This window comes from Leopardus geoffroyi, chromosome A3, assembly GCF_018350155.1.
Source record: "Leopardus geoffroyi isolate Oge1 chromosome A3, O.geoffroyi_Oge1_pat1.0, whole genome shotgun sequence".
Classification (NCBI taxonomy): Eukaryota; Metazoa; Chordata; class Mammalia; order Carnivora; family Felidae; genus Leopardus; species Leopardus geoffroyi.
Genome location: NC_059336.1, coordinates 90,040,683 through 90,059,709, shown reverse-complemented (window position 1 = coordinate 90,059,709; position 19,027 = coordinate 90,040,683). Strand labels below are relative to the sequence as shown.

The 19,027-nt window shown below is 40.6% G+C and overlaps 1 protein-coding gene across 7 annotated transcripts in view; it reads right to left on the bottom strand.

The window, feature by feature from the left end:
• Nucleotides 1-492: 492 nt before the first annotated feature.
• ALMS1 (ALMS1 centrosome and basal body associated protein) overlaps nucleotides 493-19,027 on the bottom strand; it is a 227,085-nt gene continuing 208,550 nt past the window's right edge. For 3 of the 7 annotated variants that reach the window (XM_045446476.1, XM_045446477.1, XM_045446479.1), the window contains 7 exons: nucleotides 9,706-9,826; nucleotides 8,207-8,410; nucleotides 7,677-7,906; nucleotides 6,760-6,943; nucleotides 5,538-5,601; nucleotides 1,885-1,984; nucleotides 846-1,276 (listed from right to left, as the gene is read on the bottom strand). In XM_045446476.1, coding sequence (XP_045302432.1) covers nucleotides 1,082-1,276; nucleotides 1,885-1,984; nucleotides 5,538-5,601; nucleotides 6,760-6,943; nucleotides 7,677-7,906; nucleotides 8,207-8,410; nucleotides 9,706-9,826 — 1,098 coding nt within the window. In that variant the 3' untranslated portion in view covers nucleotides 846-1,081. The other 4 variants (XM_045446480.1, XM_045446481.1, XM_045446475.1 and 1 more) reach the window with 3 other exon arrangements.

Genomic DNA, 19,027 nt, shown 5'->3' with positions numbered 1-19,027 from the left:
GGGCCTTAGCTGTAATTCCAGGCCATAGGATTAATTAAATGCTTTATGTACATTACCACACTTATTAACTCATGCTTTTCAGAAGTGGTGATCCAGGTTATAAACGTTGGTTCCACGTGTGATGATAAGTGATCTGAGGCTTCAATCCTGAAAAGTGGGTGGCTGGAGCTGGAGGGAAAATCCACCAAAGGCTAGAGGCCCCTGGGAAGCCGGAGTGAGGCTACGAGGTGGCTTTGGACCCGAGGTGCCTGGTCTGCTGGGAGTGTCTGGGCATGTCCAACAGGTACCCTAACCAGACACCCTCTCCACAAAGCCCACAGCAGAGTCTTGTCACATCCTGCTGTGTGTGTAAAGAAAGGCCACATTTCATTCCCGCAGTCTATCTCCCTTGACTGATGCTTTTAGATTGAGACCCCCATCTACCCCAGGAGAGACAATGCATAGCTCCCTGCACATTTCTAGATGGTAAAAAAATGACTCTTCGCTGCTTGCTTTACTATGACTCAATCAGAAGTTATTTATTTTCTAAAAGTACAAAAACACATACAAAAGGGGACTCATTCCTGGCTAGAATTCAGAAATGATACCATTGTGACAAACATCCCTGTGGCAAGCTCACAGCGGACAAAGTATTGCTTCCAAACCATTCATAATCCTACTCACCATTGTTACTACTTCTAAATTATACATGGAAAAAGAGTTAAGTTTTATTAAACCAGACTCATAAAAGTAAGGATTGTGCTTCTCCGGGTTGACAAAATAAAATTCCAGGAAAATATTCTTATGTCAGTTCCAGGGAACTTTTCTCCCCAAGAGCTGATTGGTCACTTTCTGTGGAAGAAAAGAAAGAGAAGTTAGATACTCTTGCCATCAGAGGCAGACAGCCACCCCAGACATGTTGCTGAGAGACCAGTGAGGTTCTACCCAAATCTCATTTATCTTCCCCAGCTACAGAAACTATGGTAATTATGCAAAAAAAAAATTTTCCTGAAGTGTTAAGGAAACATGATGTATATAATCAGTATCTATTATGTCTATATAGATACAGATCATTTATGATCTGGATAGACTCATCCATCCATCAGTTCAAACATACAAGTACAATGAGAGGCCTGGCCTGTGACGCTGACACACTGGCTGGGCCATGCGGTGCCTGGGGCCCCCCTCCTCGAGGGGCCCTGCCCGGCCCAGCTCCAGGTATGTTCCAGAAGCAGTTCTCCAATCCCACATCGGTCTGGCATAAACTCGTCTTTTGGATTCTGACTTTCAGAGTCTTCTGGCGTGAAGTGAAGGGGTTGGGAAGGAAATGAGAATAGTGAAGGATACAGACCTTCGGGTACGGTAGCTCCCTAGCTTCTCAAGGAATATATTGGTAGCAAGTCCCCCCGCCTCTGAGGGTCTGGGATTTGCATTACCACTGATTCCACTGGGGCCATGGGCAGGAAATGGTGGTGGCTTCCAGGCTCCGACTACCCAAGTTGTCAACTCTTATGCCACACTTGGACATTTTCCAGTTTATTTTACAAGCTTTAGAGGTATCTGATTTACCAATAAGGGGCACAAAACTACCACTGGGGGCTCTAAAATGAAAATTCAACAATACTGATAGATTTGGACATTTCCACCATTAGTCCTAAGTATGGAATTTAGTTTCATTCCAAACGTATGCCTGGAAGGTGCCTCTTTTAGATTTGCCTTTTTAGATTTTTAGATTTGAAATCTAGTCACAGATGCCTTTACCTTCCAAACCTCAGCAGTGGTACAATACATTACAAGCTTAAGGCTACTCCCCAGATGTAGTTAATTCAAATAGGTCAGATGTGTTTCTCTCAATTTCTCTTTCCCCTGATAAACCTGATGGATGCTGCTCAAGGACTGACTGACCTTCTTGAATAGCTGAGCTCGTAGCCGGTATGACTTATATTCCAATCTTCTCTTCTCTTCTTCTCTCTTTCTCTGCACTTCTGGAAGCTGCTCATAAATCCTTAGGAATGGTGCCAGTGGGAAGACAAAAAGCAGTGAGGTTACCCGACCATGGAGGGACATGATCTCTTCTCCCCCATCTCCCTAAGTTCTGCTGCTTCCAGGGCATTTGGCCTTGTGGGCCTGCTTCCTGTTAGACACCTGGACACGAAGAACCCTGACTAGGGGTGCTCATGATCTGTTAGGGGAAAAGATGAATAAAAACATTAAGAAATCCTGCTTATAGGGGCTACTTGTTTTTGAGAAAGGAGTGGGATAAAAGGGTGGAGATGACAGCTTTTTACTCTATATGCAAAAGTGTACATTTTCGATATGAGATAACAAACATGTACTAACTAGTATATTTTTAAACACAGGGGAAAAAATGGGAAAGAAAAGTACAATAATGGTCCCATGTACAAAATGTTACACAGAGTTCCAAGAAATGAAAGGTGGGTCTTAAAGATAGCAGAGGGAGGACAAGAGAAGGGAATACTGGTAAGGAGTCAAGGCCTCACAGAGAGGTGTGCAGGGGAGCAGATGGGAATCAGGCGAGGTGAAGGGGAGGTGGGCTGTGGAGGCCACGTAGCCATGTGAAAACCTTGGGCTCTGTCCTATCAGGGACTGGGTGCCACTGATTTTAAGTTTTATTTATTTATTTTGAGAGAGAGTGAGAACAGGGGAGGGACAGAGAGAGAGAGGGAGAGAGAGAATCCCAAGCAGGGTCTATGCTGTCAGTGCAGAGCCTGGTGTGGGGCTCGATCCCACGAACCATAAGATCGTGACCTGAGCTAAAATCAAGAGTCAGACGCTTAACCGACTCTGCCACCCAGGTGCTCCTGGGTTCCACTGACTTTAAGTAGGGAGGAACATGATCGAACATGCATTTGATAAATATGCTCTAACTGGAAATAATGTGAATTTGTAACAAAAGAACAGTTAAACAGATTATGGAATATAATGAAATTATTACAAAGCATAAAAAAGATGTTTCAAAAAACTTTTAATGATATGGGAAAATGTTCACAATTTGATGCTTTACAAAGCAAAGTAGATTACAAACCTGTATATATTGTATGATCGACAATTTGAGAAAAAACAAGTGTGTTAATACGGGTTTCTGCAAAACCCCCACTCCTGCCAAGAAATAGGACTGGTGTCAGTTCAGTTTAGATGGAAGGACTATCAGTGATATTTATTTCCTTCATTCTAATTTTCTCAATACTTTCCAAAGTTTTCTATAATTTGAAAAAATATCATTGAAAATGATGTAGAGGCTTTGTGGAAAGTAAGTGAGAAAAAAATCAAGAGCAGAACTAGGAAGAACAGCAGTCCCCTGAGAGCGGAGGCTAGAGCAGGTCCTAGAGCAACAAGAGCCAGGTCTCTAGGATGTGCAAACAGGCTACATGTGGAGCAGTGGGTGACACAGCTAGCGGTGACTGCTAGCTAGCTTTCTAGTTGGATGAGTGGCTGGCCCAAGCAAGTGTGGGAGTGGAGAATGGGGAGGTCTGTTTTGGATGTGGTGGAGATGATCACTAACTGCAAACACAGTAGTGGAGGGCAGGAATGAGACCAAAGAGGAACAAACATACATTTTTAAAAGTCACTGTTGATGAAAACCACAATGTGATATCACCTCACACCTGTTAGAATAGTTATTATAAAAAAAAACAACAACAACAACAACAAAAAAAACAAGAGATAACACATGTTGGTGAGGGTGCAGAGAAAAGGGAACCCTTGTACACTGCTGGTGGGAATGTAAATTGGTACAGCCAGTATGGGAAACAGTATGGTGGTTCCTTAAACAATGAAAAATACAACGACCATAAGCAACCTAAGTGTCCATCAACAGATGAATGGATAAAGAAAATGTAATATATTATTATATTATTATTCAGTCATAAAAAAGAAGGAAATTTTTCCATCTGCAACAACATAGATGGATCTTGAGGACATTATGTTAAGTGAAATAAGTCAGAGAAAGACAAAACTGTAGGATCTCATTTAACATGTGGAATCTAAAAACATCAAACTCATTGAAATAGAGACTAGGATGATGGTTGCCAGGGGCTGGGGGCCAGGGAATGAGGAGATGTTAGTTAAAGGGTAATAACATCCAGTTATAAGAGGAATAAGTTCTGGGGATCTAAGGTACAGCAGGGGGGCTCTAGTCAGCAACACTGTATTGGATACTTCAACGCTGCTCTGAGAGAAGACTTTTAATGTTCTCACCAGAACAATAAGAACACTGCCACCACCACCACCACCACCACCAAAATAGAAATAATATGAGGTGGAGGATGTGTTAACCAACCTTAGCGTAGTGAACATACTGCCGTATATACATGTGTCCAATCATCACATTATATACCTTAAACTTATACAATGTTTTATGTCAATTAAATCCATGGCATTCTCATGATCAGTATAAGCACATCTCTGATTAACTAATTGCTAATGCATGCAGTGGCCCAAAATTCAACAAGTATAAAAAGGCAAAAAAGTTAGTCTTTGTCTTACCTCTGTACTCCAGTGACTCAGCTCTTTTTCCTAAAGGCAACTGCTATTACCAGTTTTTTTGAGTATCCTTCCAGAGATATTCTATGCATATAAAAGTATATGCATCTATACAGACACTAATACTTTTTAAACACTGCAAATGGGAGCAGTGTACACATGCTTCCGAAACTTGACTTAAAAAAAAATTTTTTTTAATGTTTATTTATTTTTGAGAGAAAAAGAGAGAGAGACAGACAGACAGACAAAGCATGAGCAGGGGAGGGGCAGAGAGAAAGACTCTGAAGCAGGCTCCAGGCTCTGAGCTGTCAACACAGAGACTGATGCGGGGCTCAAACTCACCAACTGTGAGATCATGACCTGAGCTGAAGTCAGACGCTTAACCAACTGAGCCACCCAGGGGCCCCTGAAACTTGACTTTTTTTTAAGCTTAACTTAATATATCTTGGAGAGTATTCCATCATTTCTCACTGTATTGTATAAATTCCTACAGATGGGATTTCATGGATAAAGGGTAATGCCCCAAATAAATATTTTATTTCAAATATTCATATCTTAGATTTTAGATATCTTTATTTATATTTAGGTTTCTATCAAGGACAAGCCTGATTAAGGCATGCGAATTAGTGGGGATTCTTTGTATCTTTTGGATCTGACTCATCCATACCAATCTGCTATCTATTTTTCTTTCCTTTTTTAGTGCCATTGGTGAGAAACTACTTTCACAACTAATTTTCTTTCTTTTTTTTTTTTTTGAGGAGAGGAAGAGTGTACATGCACATGCGAGTGGCGAAGGGGCAGAGGGAGAAGCAGAGAGAAAGAGAATCTTAAGCAAGCTCCACACTCAGTGTAGAGACTGACTTGGGGCTCGATCTTACGACCATGAGATCATGACCTGAGCCAGAACCAAAAGCTGGACACTTAACTGCCTGAGCCTCCCAGGTGCCCCTCGTAATGTTTGAGCATAATGCCCTTATTCTGGGGGCAGCCACAGCTCCTGATCATTTGGCCGGATTTGTACTTTTATATAATTACTCTTATTCTTTTGGCCTTACCGTTTAGACCTCTGAATCATTTCCTTCTTTCCAATAGGCCTGTTCTTTTGGGCATCCAGGAAGCCTAAGCAAGAGAAGAAGGGGTTTTCAGTGGGTAGTGTCTTAATAAGGAAGAGTGTGTTGCTCAAGAACTGGGAGAAGTTGCTGCTAGGACTCTGTGCCTCTACCTTGAGCTTGACAGCAATGGGTGGGGAGCAAGGGCCAAGGCCAAGGCCAGGGTTAGACTATGGGGACTGTGACAGCAGCCAGAGGCTCCTGAAGACACAACACTCTGTGGCACAGACTAGACACTGGCTGGTTTATAGGTAAGGCTGTGATGAAAGCATTAGGTAGCACTTTGTAGTTTTCACAGCTTTCATGTATTATATTCCTGAGGTCTTACACCTAGCAGAATTGTCAGAGCACACAGTTGGAAGCCAGCCCATTTGGGTTCAAATCCCAGTATCAGGTGTATCATCTTGAGCAAGGGACTTAGGCTTTCTTTGTCTGTTTTCTCATCTGTAAAATAGGGATATTAATAGCATGTACCTCAGAGAGGTGTTATAAGCTTAAAGAAGAACAGTGCCTGGGCAAAACACATAAAGTTTACATGGCATCATCATCACCACCACCACCAGTACCCCGCTACGAGGTAGGCAATCCTGGAATCAGCGCCAAAGCCGAAGAAACCAACATTATACTTTTTTTTTTTTTTTTAATTTTTTTTTTTCAACGTTTATTTATTTTTTTTGGGACAGAGAGAGACAGAGCATGAACGGGGGAGGGGCAGAGAGAGAGGGAGACACAGAATCGGAAACAGGCTCCAGGCTCTGAGCCATCAGCCCAGAGCCCGACGCGGGGCTCGAACTCACGGACCGCGAGATCGTGACCTGGCTGAAGTCGGACGCTTAACCGACTGCGCCACCCAGGCGCCCCCCAACATTATACTTTTGGAACTAACTTGCTCCCAGACACACAGCTGACTTACAAAAACCCCATTCTCGTGGCACTCTTTGGTTTCCAAGCTGCAGTGGCAGGGCAAGAGTACCTGGGTTTCTCTGGATCACAGAGTGCTGACAGCTAAACCGGGCAGGTTCTGCTACCTAAGGAGAGTTGAGTCTCAGCAAACAAAAAGTCCATTTCTGTCCCCGTAACTGGGCTGGCCTTGAGCCGTGTTCCCCCGGAGTGAAGTGGACTTTGCCCTCTCCAGCCAGTAACAGGAAAGTGAACAGGCAGAGTGTACCTCTCTTCAGGAGCCGGCGTGTTGGGTCCTGGCAGCCTTGCCATTCTCTGACAGTGTTGAACAGCGCCTCCCGCTCACTCTGTAACATGTTCTGTAGTTTCCTCTCCTGCACTATTAACTTCAGACGCTTTATTCTCTCCCCAGAGCGGGAGATGAAGTCGGGTCTGTGAAGCTGAAGAGATTCCTGAGGAGGAGAAAAGGCCCCCGAACCTCACATTAATGATGCAGTTTGCTCTCTAAGGGCCTAGAAAACAGTACCTGCCCAACAGTGGTTTGAAGAGCCTGTTTCTAAAGTGCAGAAAATACCTAGAGTTGAAGAATAATCTAACAACTTTCTGCGGGGGAGAGCTCCAGTAGGTAAATCAGAGGGATCAAAGGATGCCTTTGGAATAAACCAAGAACTAAGACTGTGGCAATTATAACTCTTCCAAATGTTGATGGGCTAGAGCCCAGCCCATTGTGCTATTTTAAATTTTCCCTTCAAACAAATATATTATTAAGTAACATTTCGTTCAGCTCCCAAGGTACATATAAAGAAGGGACTTCCTGCCTTTTAAATCCTGTGCTAAGCAGGAATGGGAGTTATGTAAATGGAGGAACAAACATCAGGCCTCCAGAGCACTCCACATGCAGATGTCTATGAGCCCAGTGGGCAGCATCACGGCACCCTCCCTTCTATTGCCTCGTCCCAGGTTCAGAGGGCAATGCACAGTTTAGAATGGTTAACAGTAAGTCAGCCTTTGTTTAATGATGACAGTGGGAACAGATGAAATTCTAGAAGTGCCAGAAATGAGGGTTAGGAGACTATTCTTCAGAAGGCCAAATCACACATTTAACTTCTTTGTATCTCCCCTCCAGCACCCCCCCCCCGAACCCCCACCTTAAACATGGCTAAAATGAACTCAGTGTCGCTGCACCTGTAGGGTTGCTTTCACAAATGGCCTCGGGGGATCTCTGCCTGGGCCTGCTAGTGACCCGTGGCTGTCCATGTGCTGTCCCTGCCAGTTCTGTTCCCGCAGTGGCTCTCTCCATGGTTTGGTGTTGGTTATTGGTGCAAACCAGCAGATACCAGGGCCATAAAGTTTGGGCAGGTTTTCCTTCTTAGGACCACACTTCACATTTTCCACAGGAACAAACCATGAAACTCCTATGGGAAATATTTTTAAGAAAGAAAAAAGATTTTTCGTTCTTCTCACCAAAGACATGTGCATAGCATAGGCTCTCAGGGGACTCAGCCGTCAGAGACCATTGCGATGCCCTGGAGTTTGCATAACTGCAGGTATGATTGTAATTATAGTGCTAGATACTTTGAAAATTTGCCAAGGTGGTGCTGGGGGTGTGGGGAGATGGGGTCAACACAGAGTCATTAGAAATAAAGAATCTTAGCATCACAAGAGACTTGAAATTCACTAGTTCTTCTGCTACAACACTGGAATTAAAAACTGACCTTCACTGCAACTCTGCTTGTTCTTCCTTAACTTTTTATCCCCAAGATAACCGGTGAGAAGACTTTTCTCTTCTATTTTTTCTTCTGACCAAGAAGTCACATCGCTGTACTCTTCTACTCTAGCCTCGCTAGAGCTTGGAGTTGGGAAAGTCATCCCAACATCTCGAGTGTGTTTTTTGACACCATTCACGATCTCCAAGTTACCTGAGGGGAAAGATCCACAGATATCCTGGGAGCAGCCTTGAGACTTAGTTGGCATGTGTATTCAATTCAGTAAACAAATACTTTTTAAGTCTTCAAAAATGCAAGCTACTGCCTCCTCTGGGTGGTGTAGAGGGGTATGAGGGACAGAGACAGACAGGAGGGGAGGGAAGGAGAAGGAGGGAGGGCAAGTGGAAGAAGAAAGGAAGGTTTTTATTTCTTAGTCAGTTTAAATTTTTTTTTTTTTCAACGTTTATTTATTTTTGGGACAGAGAGAGACAGAGCATGAACGGGGGAGGGGCAGAGAGAGAGGGAGACACAGAATCGGAAACAGGCTCCAGGCTCTGAGCCATCAGCCCAGAGCCCGACGCGGGGCTCGAACTCACGGACCGCGAGATCGTGACCTGGCTGAAGTCGGACGCTTAACTGACTGCGCCACCCAGGCGCCCCAAGTCAGTTTAGATATTAGAGGGAAAAAAATCACTCACATGGATTCAATGGGTAAAGGATTTTAGTTCTGATCCAAAGTGAGAAAGACATTAAATGCTTATAGTCCTCCTGGCAGTCACCCAGGTAAGAAAGAGGTTTACAGACACAAAGACAAGACTGGAGGGGGAAAAAAATCAAGGGAGTTTACTTCTCTTATATAAAATCAAAAGATATAGAAAAACATAAGTGAAAAGCCTCCTTCCCACTCCTGTTCTCCATTCATTCAATTTGCAACCCCCTGGTTCCAGAGAATTTTTTGCACACATTCAAGCAATTTTCTTCCTTTATTTTTAAAGCACTTTGTGTTTTCTTTTTAATTATCTCTGTGGGAGATCTTGCCATATTAGCAGAGAGAGAGTTTCCTCATCCTATGTCTTATTATATGGATGTATGATAATTTATTTAAACATTTGGCTATTGATGAACATCTAAGTCAATTTAAATTTTCTGTTATAATAAACAATACTTCAATGATTAATTCTGTCCACTTGTTATTTTGCACATATGCACAATATATCTATAGGCTAAATTCCAAAAGTAAAAGTGCTAGATCAAAGTAATTTGAATAGAAACTGCCAAAGTGCCTCATGGGGGTTGTACTCCCAACTTACATGTATGAGAACCTATTCCTTTACACTTGTGCCCAGAAACTTACTACCGAACTTAGATTTTTGCCAGCCTGACAGGTGGCAAATGGCATTTGAGTATAGTTTTAATCTTCACTTATTTTATTGTGAGGTTGAATATCTTAACATATGTTTAAGGTCTACTTGTATTTCAATGGAAATGTTTAAATTCAAGTAATTTACCTGCTTGTACACCCTTGTTTAACATATGTACATTTTGCTTGTTGCAAAGGGTGGGGCTTGAGCTCCAGAAACTACTGGTAGAAGATGAAATAGAATCAGAAGAAATCACATGGTTTGCCACCTGGAAAAACAAAAGAGACCCTGTTAGCATTACCTGCAGTCAATGGCATAGTCACCTACAGGATAAAGAACACATACAAGCTACCAAGAGCCCTTTTTAATTCAGTTCTACTTGTTGGGATAAAGTTGCTCTCCAGAAAGCTTGTGACAATGTGAACATGTTACCATATACTTTATGATAGGGAGGTGAATGCTGCTATGGTTGGATAAGGGCCTGAGCTGTCTTAAGAAGGTAAGCCATAAAGAGTGGGTATGTTCAGGAAATACGAATCAAAACCACAACGAGATACCACTTACACCTGTCAGAATGGCTAACATTAACAACTCAGGCAACAACAGATGCTGGTGAAGATGCGGAGAAAGAGGATCTCTTTTGCCCTGCTGGTGGGAATGCAAACTGGAGCAGTCACTTTGGAAAACAGTATGGAGGTTCCTCAAAAAATTAAAAATGCAACTACCCTACAACCCAGAAATTGCACCTCTAGGTATTTATCCAAGGGATACAGGTGTGCTGTTTTGAAGGGGCACACGCACCCCAGTGTTTATAGCAGCGCTATCGACAATAGCCAAAGTATGGAAAGAGCCCAAATGTCCATCGATGGATGAATGGATAAAGAAGTGGTATACACACACACACACACACACACACACACACACACACACACAGACACAGACAATGGAGTATTAGTCAGCAATCAAAAAGAATGAAATCTCGGGGCGCCTGGGTGGCGCAGTCGGTTAAGCGTCCGACTTCAGCCAGGTCACGATCTCGCGGTCTGTGAGTTCGAGCCCCGCGTCGGGCTCTGGGCTGATGGCTCAGAGCCTGGAGCCTGCTTCCGATTCTGTGTCTCCCTCTCTCTCTGCCCCTCCCCCGTTCATGCTCTGTCTCTCTCTGTCCCAAAAATAAATAAACGCTGAAAAAAAAAAAAAAAAAAAAAAAAAAAAGAATGAAATCTTGCCATTTGCAACTACGTGGCTGGAACTAGAGGGTATTATGTTAAGTAAAATCAGCCAGTCAGGGAAAGACAAATATCATTTGACTTCACTCATATGAGGGCTTTAAGACACAGAATATATGAACATAAGGGAAGGGAAGCAAAAATAATATAAAAACAGGGAAGCGGACAAAACATAAGAGACTCTTAAATGTGGAGAACAAACAGGGTTACTGGTGGGGTTGTGGGAGGAGGGATGGGCTAAATGGGCAAGGGGCATTAAGAAATCTACTCCTGAAATCACTGTTGCACTATATGGTAACTAATTTGGATGTGAATTGAAAAAATAAAATTAAAAAAAAAAAAAAAAGAGTGGATATGTTCACAAGACTTGAAGAAACTCCAAAGAGGATGCTAGCCAAAGATTAGCCTGGTGGGTTTTCAGAATGAAATTCTAACTTGAAACGTGCAAAACAATTTTGATGAGAGATAAAGAGGGCCAGGAATGACTAAAGAGGTGCTGTCCAGTAAGATCAGACTCAGATACTTATACATGGGTAAATATACAAAGAGCTGAAAGGCCCCATGAGAAGTCCTGAATAACTGGAGTATTGCAAAAATTATTAAAGAGCCCAAAAGGGGGGCGCCTGGGTGGCTCAGTCGGTTAGGCGTCCGGCTTCGGCTCAGGTCACGATCTCGCAGTCTGAGTTCGAGCCCCGCGTCGGGCTCTGGGCTGACAGCTCAGAGCCTGGAGCCTGTTTCAGATTCTGTGTCTCCCTCTCTCTGACCCTCCCCCGTTCATGCTCTGTCTCTCTCTGTCTCAGAAATAAACAAACATTAAAAAAAAAAAAATTTTTTTTAAAAGAGCCCAAAAGGCTTTTAAGTTAGGTTCAGAGCAAATAGAGCAAAGAAGGGTAACTTCATGGATTAAAGTGGATGGTGGAATGCTAGTGAATGACAGAAAGATTATTAAAATGTAGTATAAAACAGTATTTCTTAAGCTTGCTCGTCACAACAATCTTCTGGAGGATGGGTCCAAACTCAGAACAATGAATTGGAGTCTCGAGGGGAGGGGTCTGGGCATCTATATTTTGAATAAATGCCAGATGCTTGTCTACTTAAGCAATTTTGGTAAAGGTGAATTGACAGCCAACTCAGGAAAGGAAACAGGGTGTCTATTCCTCTGAACTAAATAAACTATATCCCAGGGCCTTCAGGAGACTTGAAACAGTTTCTTTCAGAAACTTGATACAGAGCACGTTAAGTTAAATGACCCGGGACAGGAAATGTTTTGATTTTCAAAAAGATAAGCATTGCAAACTGGTGGGTTTAAGAATGATGACATATAAAGTGCTAGAATGGATCACCAATCTAATCATTTACAAGCATTTAGAGGTCAAAGAAGAGATAAGCACATTTCAGGCAGTGCTCAAGAGCAGGAAGAACGAGCCTTGCCAGATTAGCCTGGTTTTTCTAGTAGATATGGTCACTGACGGGTAGACCAAAAGAATGTGTGGTCAAGGACAGCTAGAGTTGATTAAAATGACGAGACTTCTCCTGACATCTTTGAGGGCAAGACGGAGTTATGTGGGTTAAATGATAAAATAAGTTGGTAGAACCACAGGTGGCTGAAGCCTTCTTACCCAAATATTATGAAAACAGAGAGAGGCCTTTATTAATGAGTGGTATGTCTTGCATTCAACAGCAAATATTTACTAAGCACCTATTGTGTCCAGTTGCTTGGTTTGCTCCGGCTATTCCTTCTTAACATTTTATATATCAATGTCTTGGAGATATGGGAAGCAGGAGATTTCTTGTACAATGCATATCTGGGAGGGCCTAAATGACTGTCAAGATCCAAAATAATAAACAGGAATGATGGGCCAAATCCAACAAGGGATCATTTTAAAGCCCTATACATCAGGCAGGAGGAATGGCAGCAACTTTGATACAGTAGGAAAAGCTGTGCATCTGAAGTCCAAAAGGCCTAAGCCAGTCTCAGATCTTCCCTTTATTAGCTGTCTCTACCTGCATAATCACTGCACTCTCTGTGCCAGTTTACCCAGCTCAAAAAGGGAGCACTTGCATTTCTGAAATTACAGAAGTGTTAGAAAGAACAAATGATTTAGAATATAAGTTGTAAAAAAAATATAAAAGTCATATAAAACTGAGACTATTGTGATGTCAAAAAAAACCAAAACGTATGAATATGTGGTGAGGAAGATATGACTGACTGGCAATATACTACACCTTCTCTGCAGCTGTAGGAGGTACTGAAATGGACTGACTTTCAGGAAAGATTAAGTATAAAAAGCAAAGTATGCTGCCAGGTCTGTGGGGAAAAAAAAAAAAAAAGGTCAAAAACATATGCAGGTATTGGCTTTCTTATTGATAAAATACCCGTGAAAGAAAAGAATCTAAATTGGAAAGGAAGAAGTACAACTGTTTTTATTTGCAAATGACATGATTCTGTCCAAATAAAATACTAAGGAATCCATAAAGAAGTATTAGAACTAATAAGTTTAGCCAGATTATAGATATAAGACAAGATAAAAAATCAACTGTATTTCTATATTCTAGCAATAAGCAATCTGAAAATAAAAATTAAGGAAACAATTCCATTCACAACAACATCAAAAAGAACGAAATATTTAGGAATAAATTTAACAACAGAAGTGCAAGGCTTACATGCTGGAAACACTGGTGGAAGAAATTAAAGATCTAAATAAATAGTGAGACATTCCATATATGTAATTTAAAAATGGGCTAAAGACTTGAATAGATATTTCACCAAAGAAGACAGAAAAGTATACTTTTCATCAGTATACGAAAAGATGTTCAACATCATCAGTCATAAGGAAAATACAAATTAAAATCATAATAAGATACACTTCACACCCACTACTATGGCTATAATAAAAAAGATGGCTAATACTAAGTGTAGACAAGGAAGTGGAGAAATAAGAAACTTTATATACTGCAGGTGGGAATGTAAAAACATACAGCCACTTTGGAAAACACTTTGGCATTTTCTTAAACATAAACTTCACACATGACCTGGTAATTCTAATTTTCTAATTCCAAAAGAAAACATATGTCCATACAATAACTTTTACACAAACATTCATAGCAGCATTATTCTTATCCAAAATATGAAACAATCCAAATGTCCAACTGGGAACTGGGTAAACAAAATGTGGTATATCCATACAATGGAATACTAATCAGCAATAAAAAGGAACTACTGATACATGCTACAACATGAATGAACCTTGAAAACATCGTGCTAAGCCAAAGAAGCCAGATGCAAAAGACTACATATTATATGATTCTATTTACATGAAATGTCCAGAAAAGGCAGAAGGCATATTAGAGGTTGTCTGGGTCTGGGAATGTGGATTGATAACAAGCAGGTACAAACGACCTTTTTGGAGTGACAGAAATGTTCTGAAACTGGGTTATGGTGATGACTACACAATTCTGTAACTTCACTAAAAATAACTGTACACTTAAAATGGATGAATTCTATGCTATGTAAATTATACTTCAACCAAGCTGTTTTATTTTTATTTTATTTGAAAAAAATTTTTTTTAATGTTTCTTCATTTGAGAGCGAGCGAGCGAGCACGAGCAGGGATGGGCACAGAATCTGAAGCAGGCTCTAGGCTCTAAGCTCTCAGCACAGAGCCCTATGTGGGACTTGAACTCACAATCCGTGAGATCATGACCTGAGCCGAAGTCGGATGCTTAACCTTCTGAGCCATGCAGGTTCAACTAAGCTGCTTAAAAAAAAAAAAAAAAATCTCTGTGAAGACACGCAAGACCTGGTAACACTGAGTAGCTCTGGAAAGGAGAGCTAGGTGTCCAAGGAACAGGAGTGGGAAGGACACTATCAAATACTCTTTTATACATTCAAAATTTTGTATCATGTGATTGTATTATCAGTTTAAGAAGCGAAAATAAAACAAAAATAGTGAAAATAAAACCGAGAAGAGTGTGGCAATAGAAGTTTCATGGCTCTGGTGAGCTCAATAGAAGTAAAACATATGTTAGGACATAGAAATGTTCTAGCCACAGAAAGGAAGGTGATAAATCTGCTCTGTCAACATGCTCTCACCATCTGAAGCACAACACGCTTAGTTCAAAGAGACATGTTTAAAAATAAGATATCAGCAAACTTAGTAGACCCAGGAAAGCTGACAATTTATAGGAAGTGAGGTGGGGTAAGGAAGCATGACCTGTGAAAAATGGTTCAGAGTGAAGACCTGAGAGAAAACACTTTTGGGAAGGAAGCAGGAACCTGAGAGGAAGAAAATTAGACCTATTTTCTGTGCCTTCTGAAAACAGAGCCAGGAACAGAGCCAGGGAGTGCAATGATTGCAGGTTTTGGGTCTCTAGAAGTTAAGACCTTCAATAATAGAGTCTCATACACATGGACAAGCTGCTCATGCGCAGTCAGGGAGCGGTGGAGCTGTCCGCAAGTAAATGCTGGAGTGCCCTGTGGTGCAAATGCAGCAGAGATGACGGTCCCTTCAAGCCCCAGTCTCTTCAACATCCATAGTATACAACCAGTCATGGTATGCACCAATGGGTGTAAAAAACACATCTACATCGGGTTCAATGGCGAGCCTTGGTGTGTGTGTGTTTCTAGTTCAAATCTCTTTCATGTTAATTCCTGCCTATAAAAAGTAAAATATTTAAAAATAGAAAATAGTCTAAAAAATATTCCCTCTCAACAAAATAGATTTAGTTAGACCTCTAGGATGGTGAAAATCAAAAGGACAGAAAAAGACAAGTGTTTTCAAGGATGGGGAGAAATTGGAACCCTCATACACTGCTGGTGGGAACGCAAAATGGTGACAATACTTTAGGTAACACCCTGGCAGTTCCTCAAATGGTTAAATGTGGAGTTACCATATGCTCCAGCATATATCCGCTCCCGGGCACATGCCCAAAAGAAAAGAGAACATACGTCCACACAAAAACTTGTACATGAATGTTCACAGCAGCCTTGTTAATAATACCCCAAAAAATAGAAGAAAGCCAAATATTTTTTTTACTACGTGGATGAATAAAACATGTAATGGAATATTCATACAATGGAATATTATTTGGCAATAAAAAGTAATGAATACACTGCTACAATGTAGATGAACCTTAAAAACATTAAGCGAAAGAAGCCAGTCACAAAATACATACACATACAATACATACAAGCCAGTCATACATACAATACATACACGTATTGTATGATTCTATTATATGCAATGTCCAGAATAATCTAGAGAAAGTAGATTAGTAACCACAGCCAGGGGCTGGGGCAGGGGTAAGAGGTTGGGAGAAATGCAGGGTGACTTTGCTAATGAGTACAGGGTGTTTTTAGAGGGTGTTGAAAACGTTTTAATATTAGATTGGGGTGATGGTTGCACAACCCCATGAATAATACTAAAACCCACTAAACTGTACACTTTACATAAGTGAATTTTATGGTATGTGAAAGATCTCAAAAAAAGCTGTAAAATGTTTATTCACTATGCAAACTGAAATAATGTAGATTATGAAGCCTTACTTGGAGGAAAAAGCTTCTCATGTTTTATGGTTCCACATCCTGTTACTAAAGCAGTGATACAAGAGCAATGAAAGGGGAGCAACAGTGTCATTATCATACAACAAAGCATGAACAAACCCAACAAAAATGTGGGCACTGGATGTTGTAGGCATGATGTAGCACTACACACGCTATGGTGAGGGCCAGTGCAAACTGTCAGAATCATGCAATCATGCCATGTTGACTTCCACACTGAGTCACAACAATCATCACATGCACAGGTCTCACTGTGTCTCACAATCTGTGCTGATGACCTACCAAGGGACTGAACATCATTTTTGCTGAATTCATTTACAGATGCTGTTGGTAAACCACAACAGTTATTCTCCTTAGTCCACGGGAGAGTCTCAGGCATCTCCTCAGATGATTCCATCATCCCTCAGCGCCTGCGTGTGAATCAGCCCACTCAGTCCTCTACAGTGAGGCTTACAATGAAAAGATTTAAGTGACTACAAATCAACTGACATTATCAACCACCATGGTTTATGCTTTCTGTCGCAGAGAGTCTCAGAAGGAGATACATGCTGTCTGGCTGCCTGCTTCTGTTTTAATTTCTATTATTATGATAGCAAACTCACCTGCTGATGTCTTATTCCACAACAGGAACTGCTACCATCTCAGAGATGTGTCAGGCTTTTTGTAATACTTTTCAGTTTAATTAAAATCTAGGTGGGATTCGTTCCCACATTTATTGATCAGAGACATCTTCAGATAGACCCTCTTCAAAAAAGCTTTTTAATTAAAAATTTACCATTTTTTTAGAGGGGGGAGAGGCAGAGGGAGAGCAAGAGAATCATGGCTTGATCCCATGACTGTGAGATCACCACCTAGGCTGAAATCGAGTCAGACGTTTAACCCAACTGAACCACCCAGGCACCCACCAAAATTACTTTTTTTAGGTGGAAATTGAGCTTGGCAAAACATATCCAATATAGGAGGAAGGCCATGTCTTCTTTCATGACTCTATATGGCTATTCTTCATATAGGCAACTTGTTCCTGTTGACATTCTGCCAGTCAGATGACTGCTAGGAGATGCTTTTCTTTCAGAGGAATGGGTTTATGCTAGTTAATTTGCAACCACTGAAGTTTAGAACCAGAGGTACATACTGATAAGACAGAGTCAAAGTCAGAACTATAGTCTATGGTACCAAAGGACAGTCTTTTCTTGTGAAGTGTTTTTTAGGTATGTGCAGATCAAACTGTCAACTGTAGTTTCAATAATAAAATTTACCAACCAGGATAGGGTGACACAATCACAAAGTGTCTGTGTAAAACACAACATTTTGATATAGATTTAATTTCTAGAGACAAGATTAAAGTGTACAAAAACAGGAATTCAGGTGATAACTGTCTGTTAGTCACCTTTAGAGAATCAGAACAGGTCATTTATTTCTGCAAGTCTGGCAGATGGTAACTATGAAAAATCCTCCTTAGAAAATTAAAAAGGCACTGTGCCTGGCTAATAGATCCCCAGAAAGTTTTTTTTTTGGTACATGAGTGAGTAAAGGTTGCAGAGCCAGAATGATTCTGCATTATACCCAAATTCAAAAAATGGCCATGAGACTTGATGGTTAAAATATAATGGAAGTACCAGTCATTAGAACTGAGGTCAAGAAACTCTAACAGCATAGTAAAGTTCCCCAGATAATGGCAAGACTTGGGCTAGAAAGAAAGAAAACGAACAGAGCTAAAGTCCTCAATTAATGTAGGGGAAAACCTAGAAGGTTAACAAATGATTATGAAAGTCTTGTGCAGGGCCGTAGAGCAAGAGGACAGGGGTCCCAAAGAATTTTCTATTAGGCTTGAAAACTTACAGTCTGGAAGTGGCCCTCTTTTTCTTCTCTGCATTCTCTCAAGTATCTTTCCTCTTGGATTTAATACTCATGAGGATTATGATCACCTTTACATAAATGATTCTAAAATCTTTATTTCACTCATGACATACTCATGAGGTCAGATATATCTGTATTTGTTATTTTCACTTGGATGTTCTGATCTAACTTCAAGTTTAATAAATGAAATTCCTTCATATTTCGATCAGAATTAGTTTCCTTTTTCAGAGCTCTCCATTTTGATAGAGTGTTCACATATTATTTCAGTTGTTCTGGGTAAAAATTTCAGAAGAAACATGGCTATTAATTACCAAGTCCAACTGATTAGAGTCCAGCTTAACAAAAGGATATTAGATTTTTACAATAAATTGTGAATATCACTTACTTATTTAAAAATATCTGACAATTAGCTAAACATCTGGAAGTAAAATTATATTCACAGAATAAATTCCATGTAGATTAAAGATTTAAATGCATTAAAAAATATTTTTAAAAACCAGAAGAATTATTTTTTTAAATAATCTTGAGGTTGGGAAGATCTTTCATAGAATGGAACAAAGAAATAAGTTGAATACATAATACTATTACGATATTAATAAAATATAACTAATCTTGAGAATAGGAAAAAAATCTTCGAAGAAAAATGGACAAGGGATATAAAAAAGTAGCCCTCAAAATAAGAAATGTAAATGGCAATCCTTGAAACCTAATGTTAAAAAAATGCATTTTAAAGTAATGAGTTTTTCCACACATCAGATTAGCAAATATTAAAAAGACTGATACTACCCGTAGTTGGCAAGAGAGTGAAGAGACACATATGCTTATA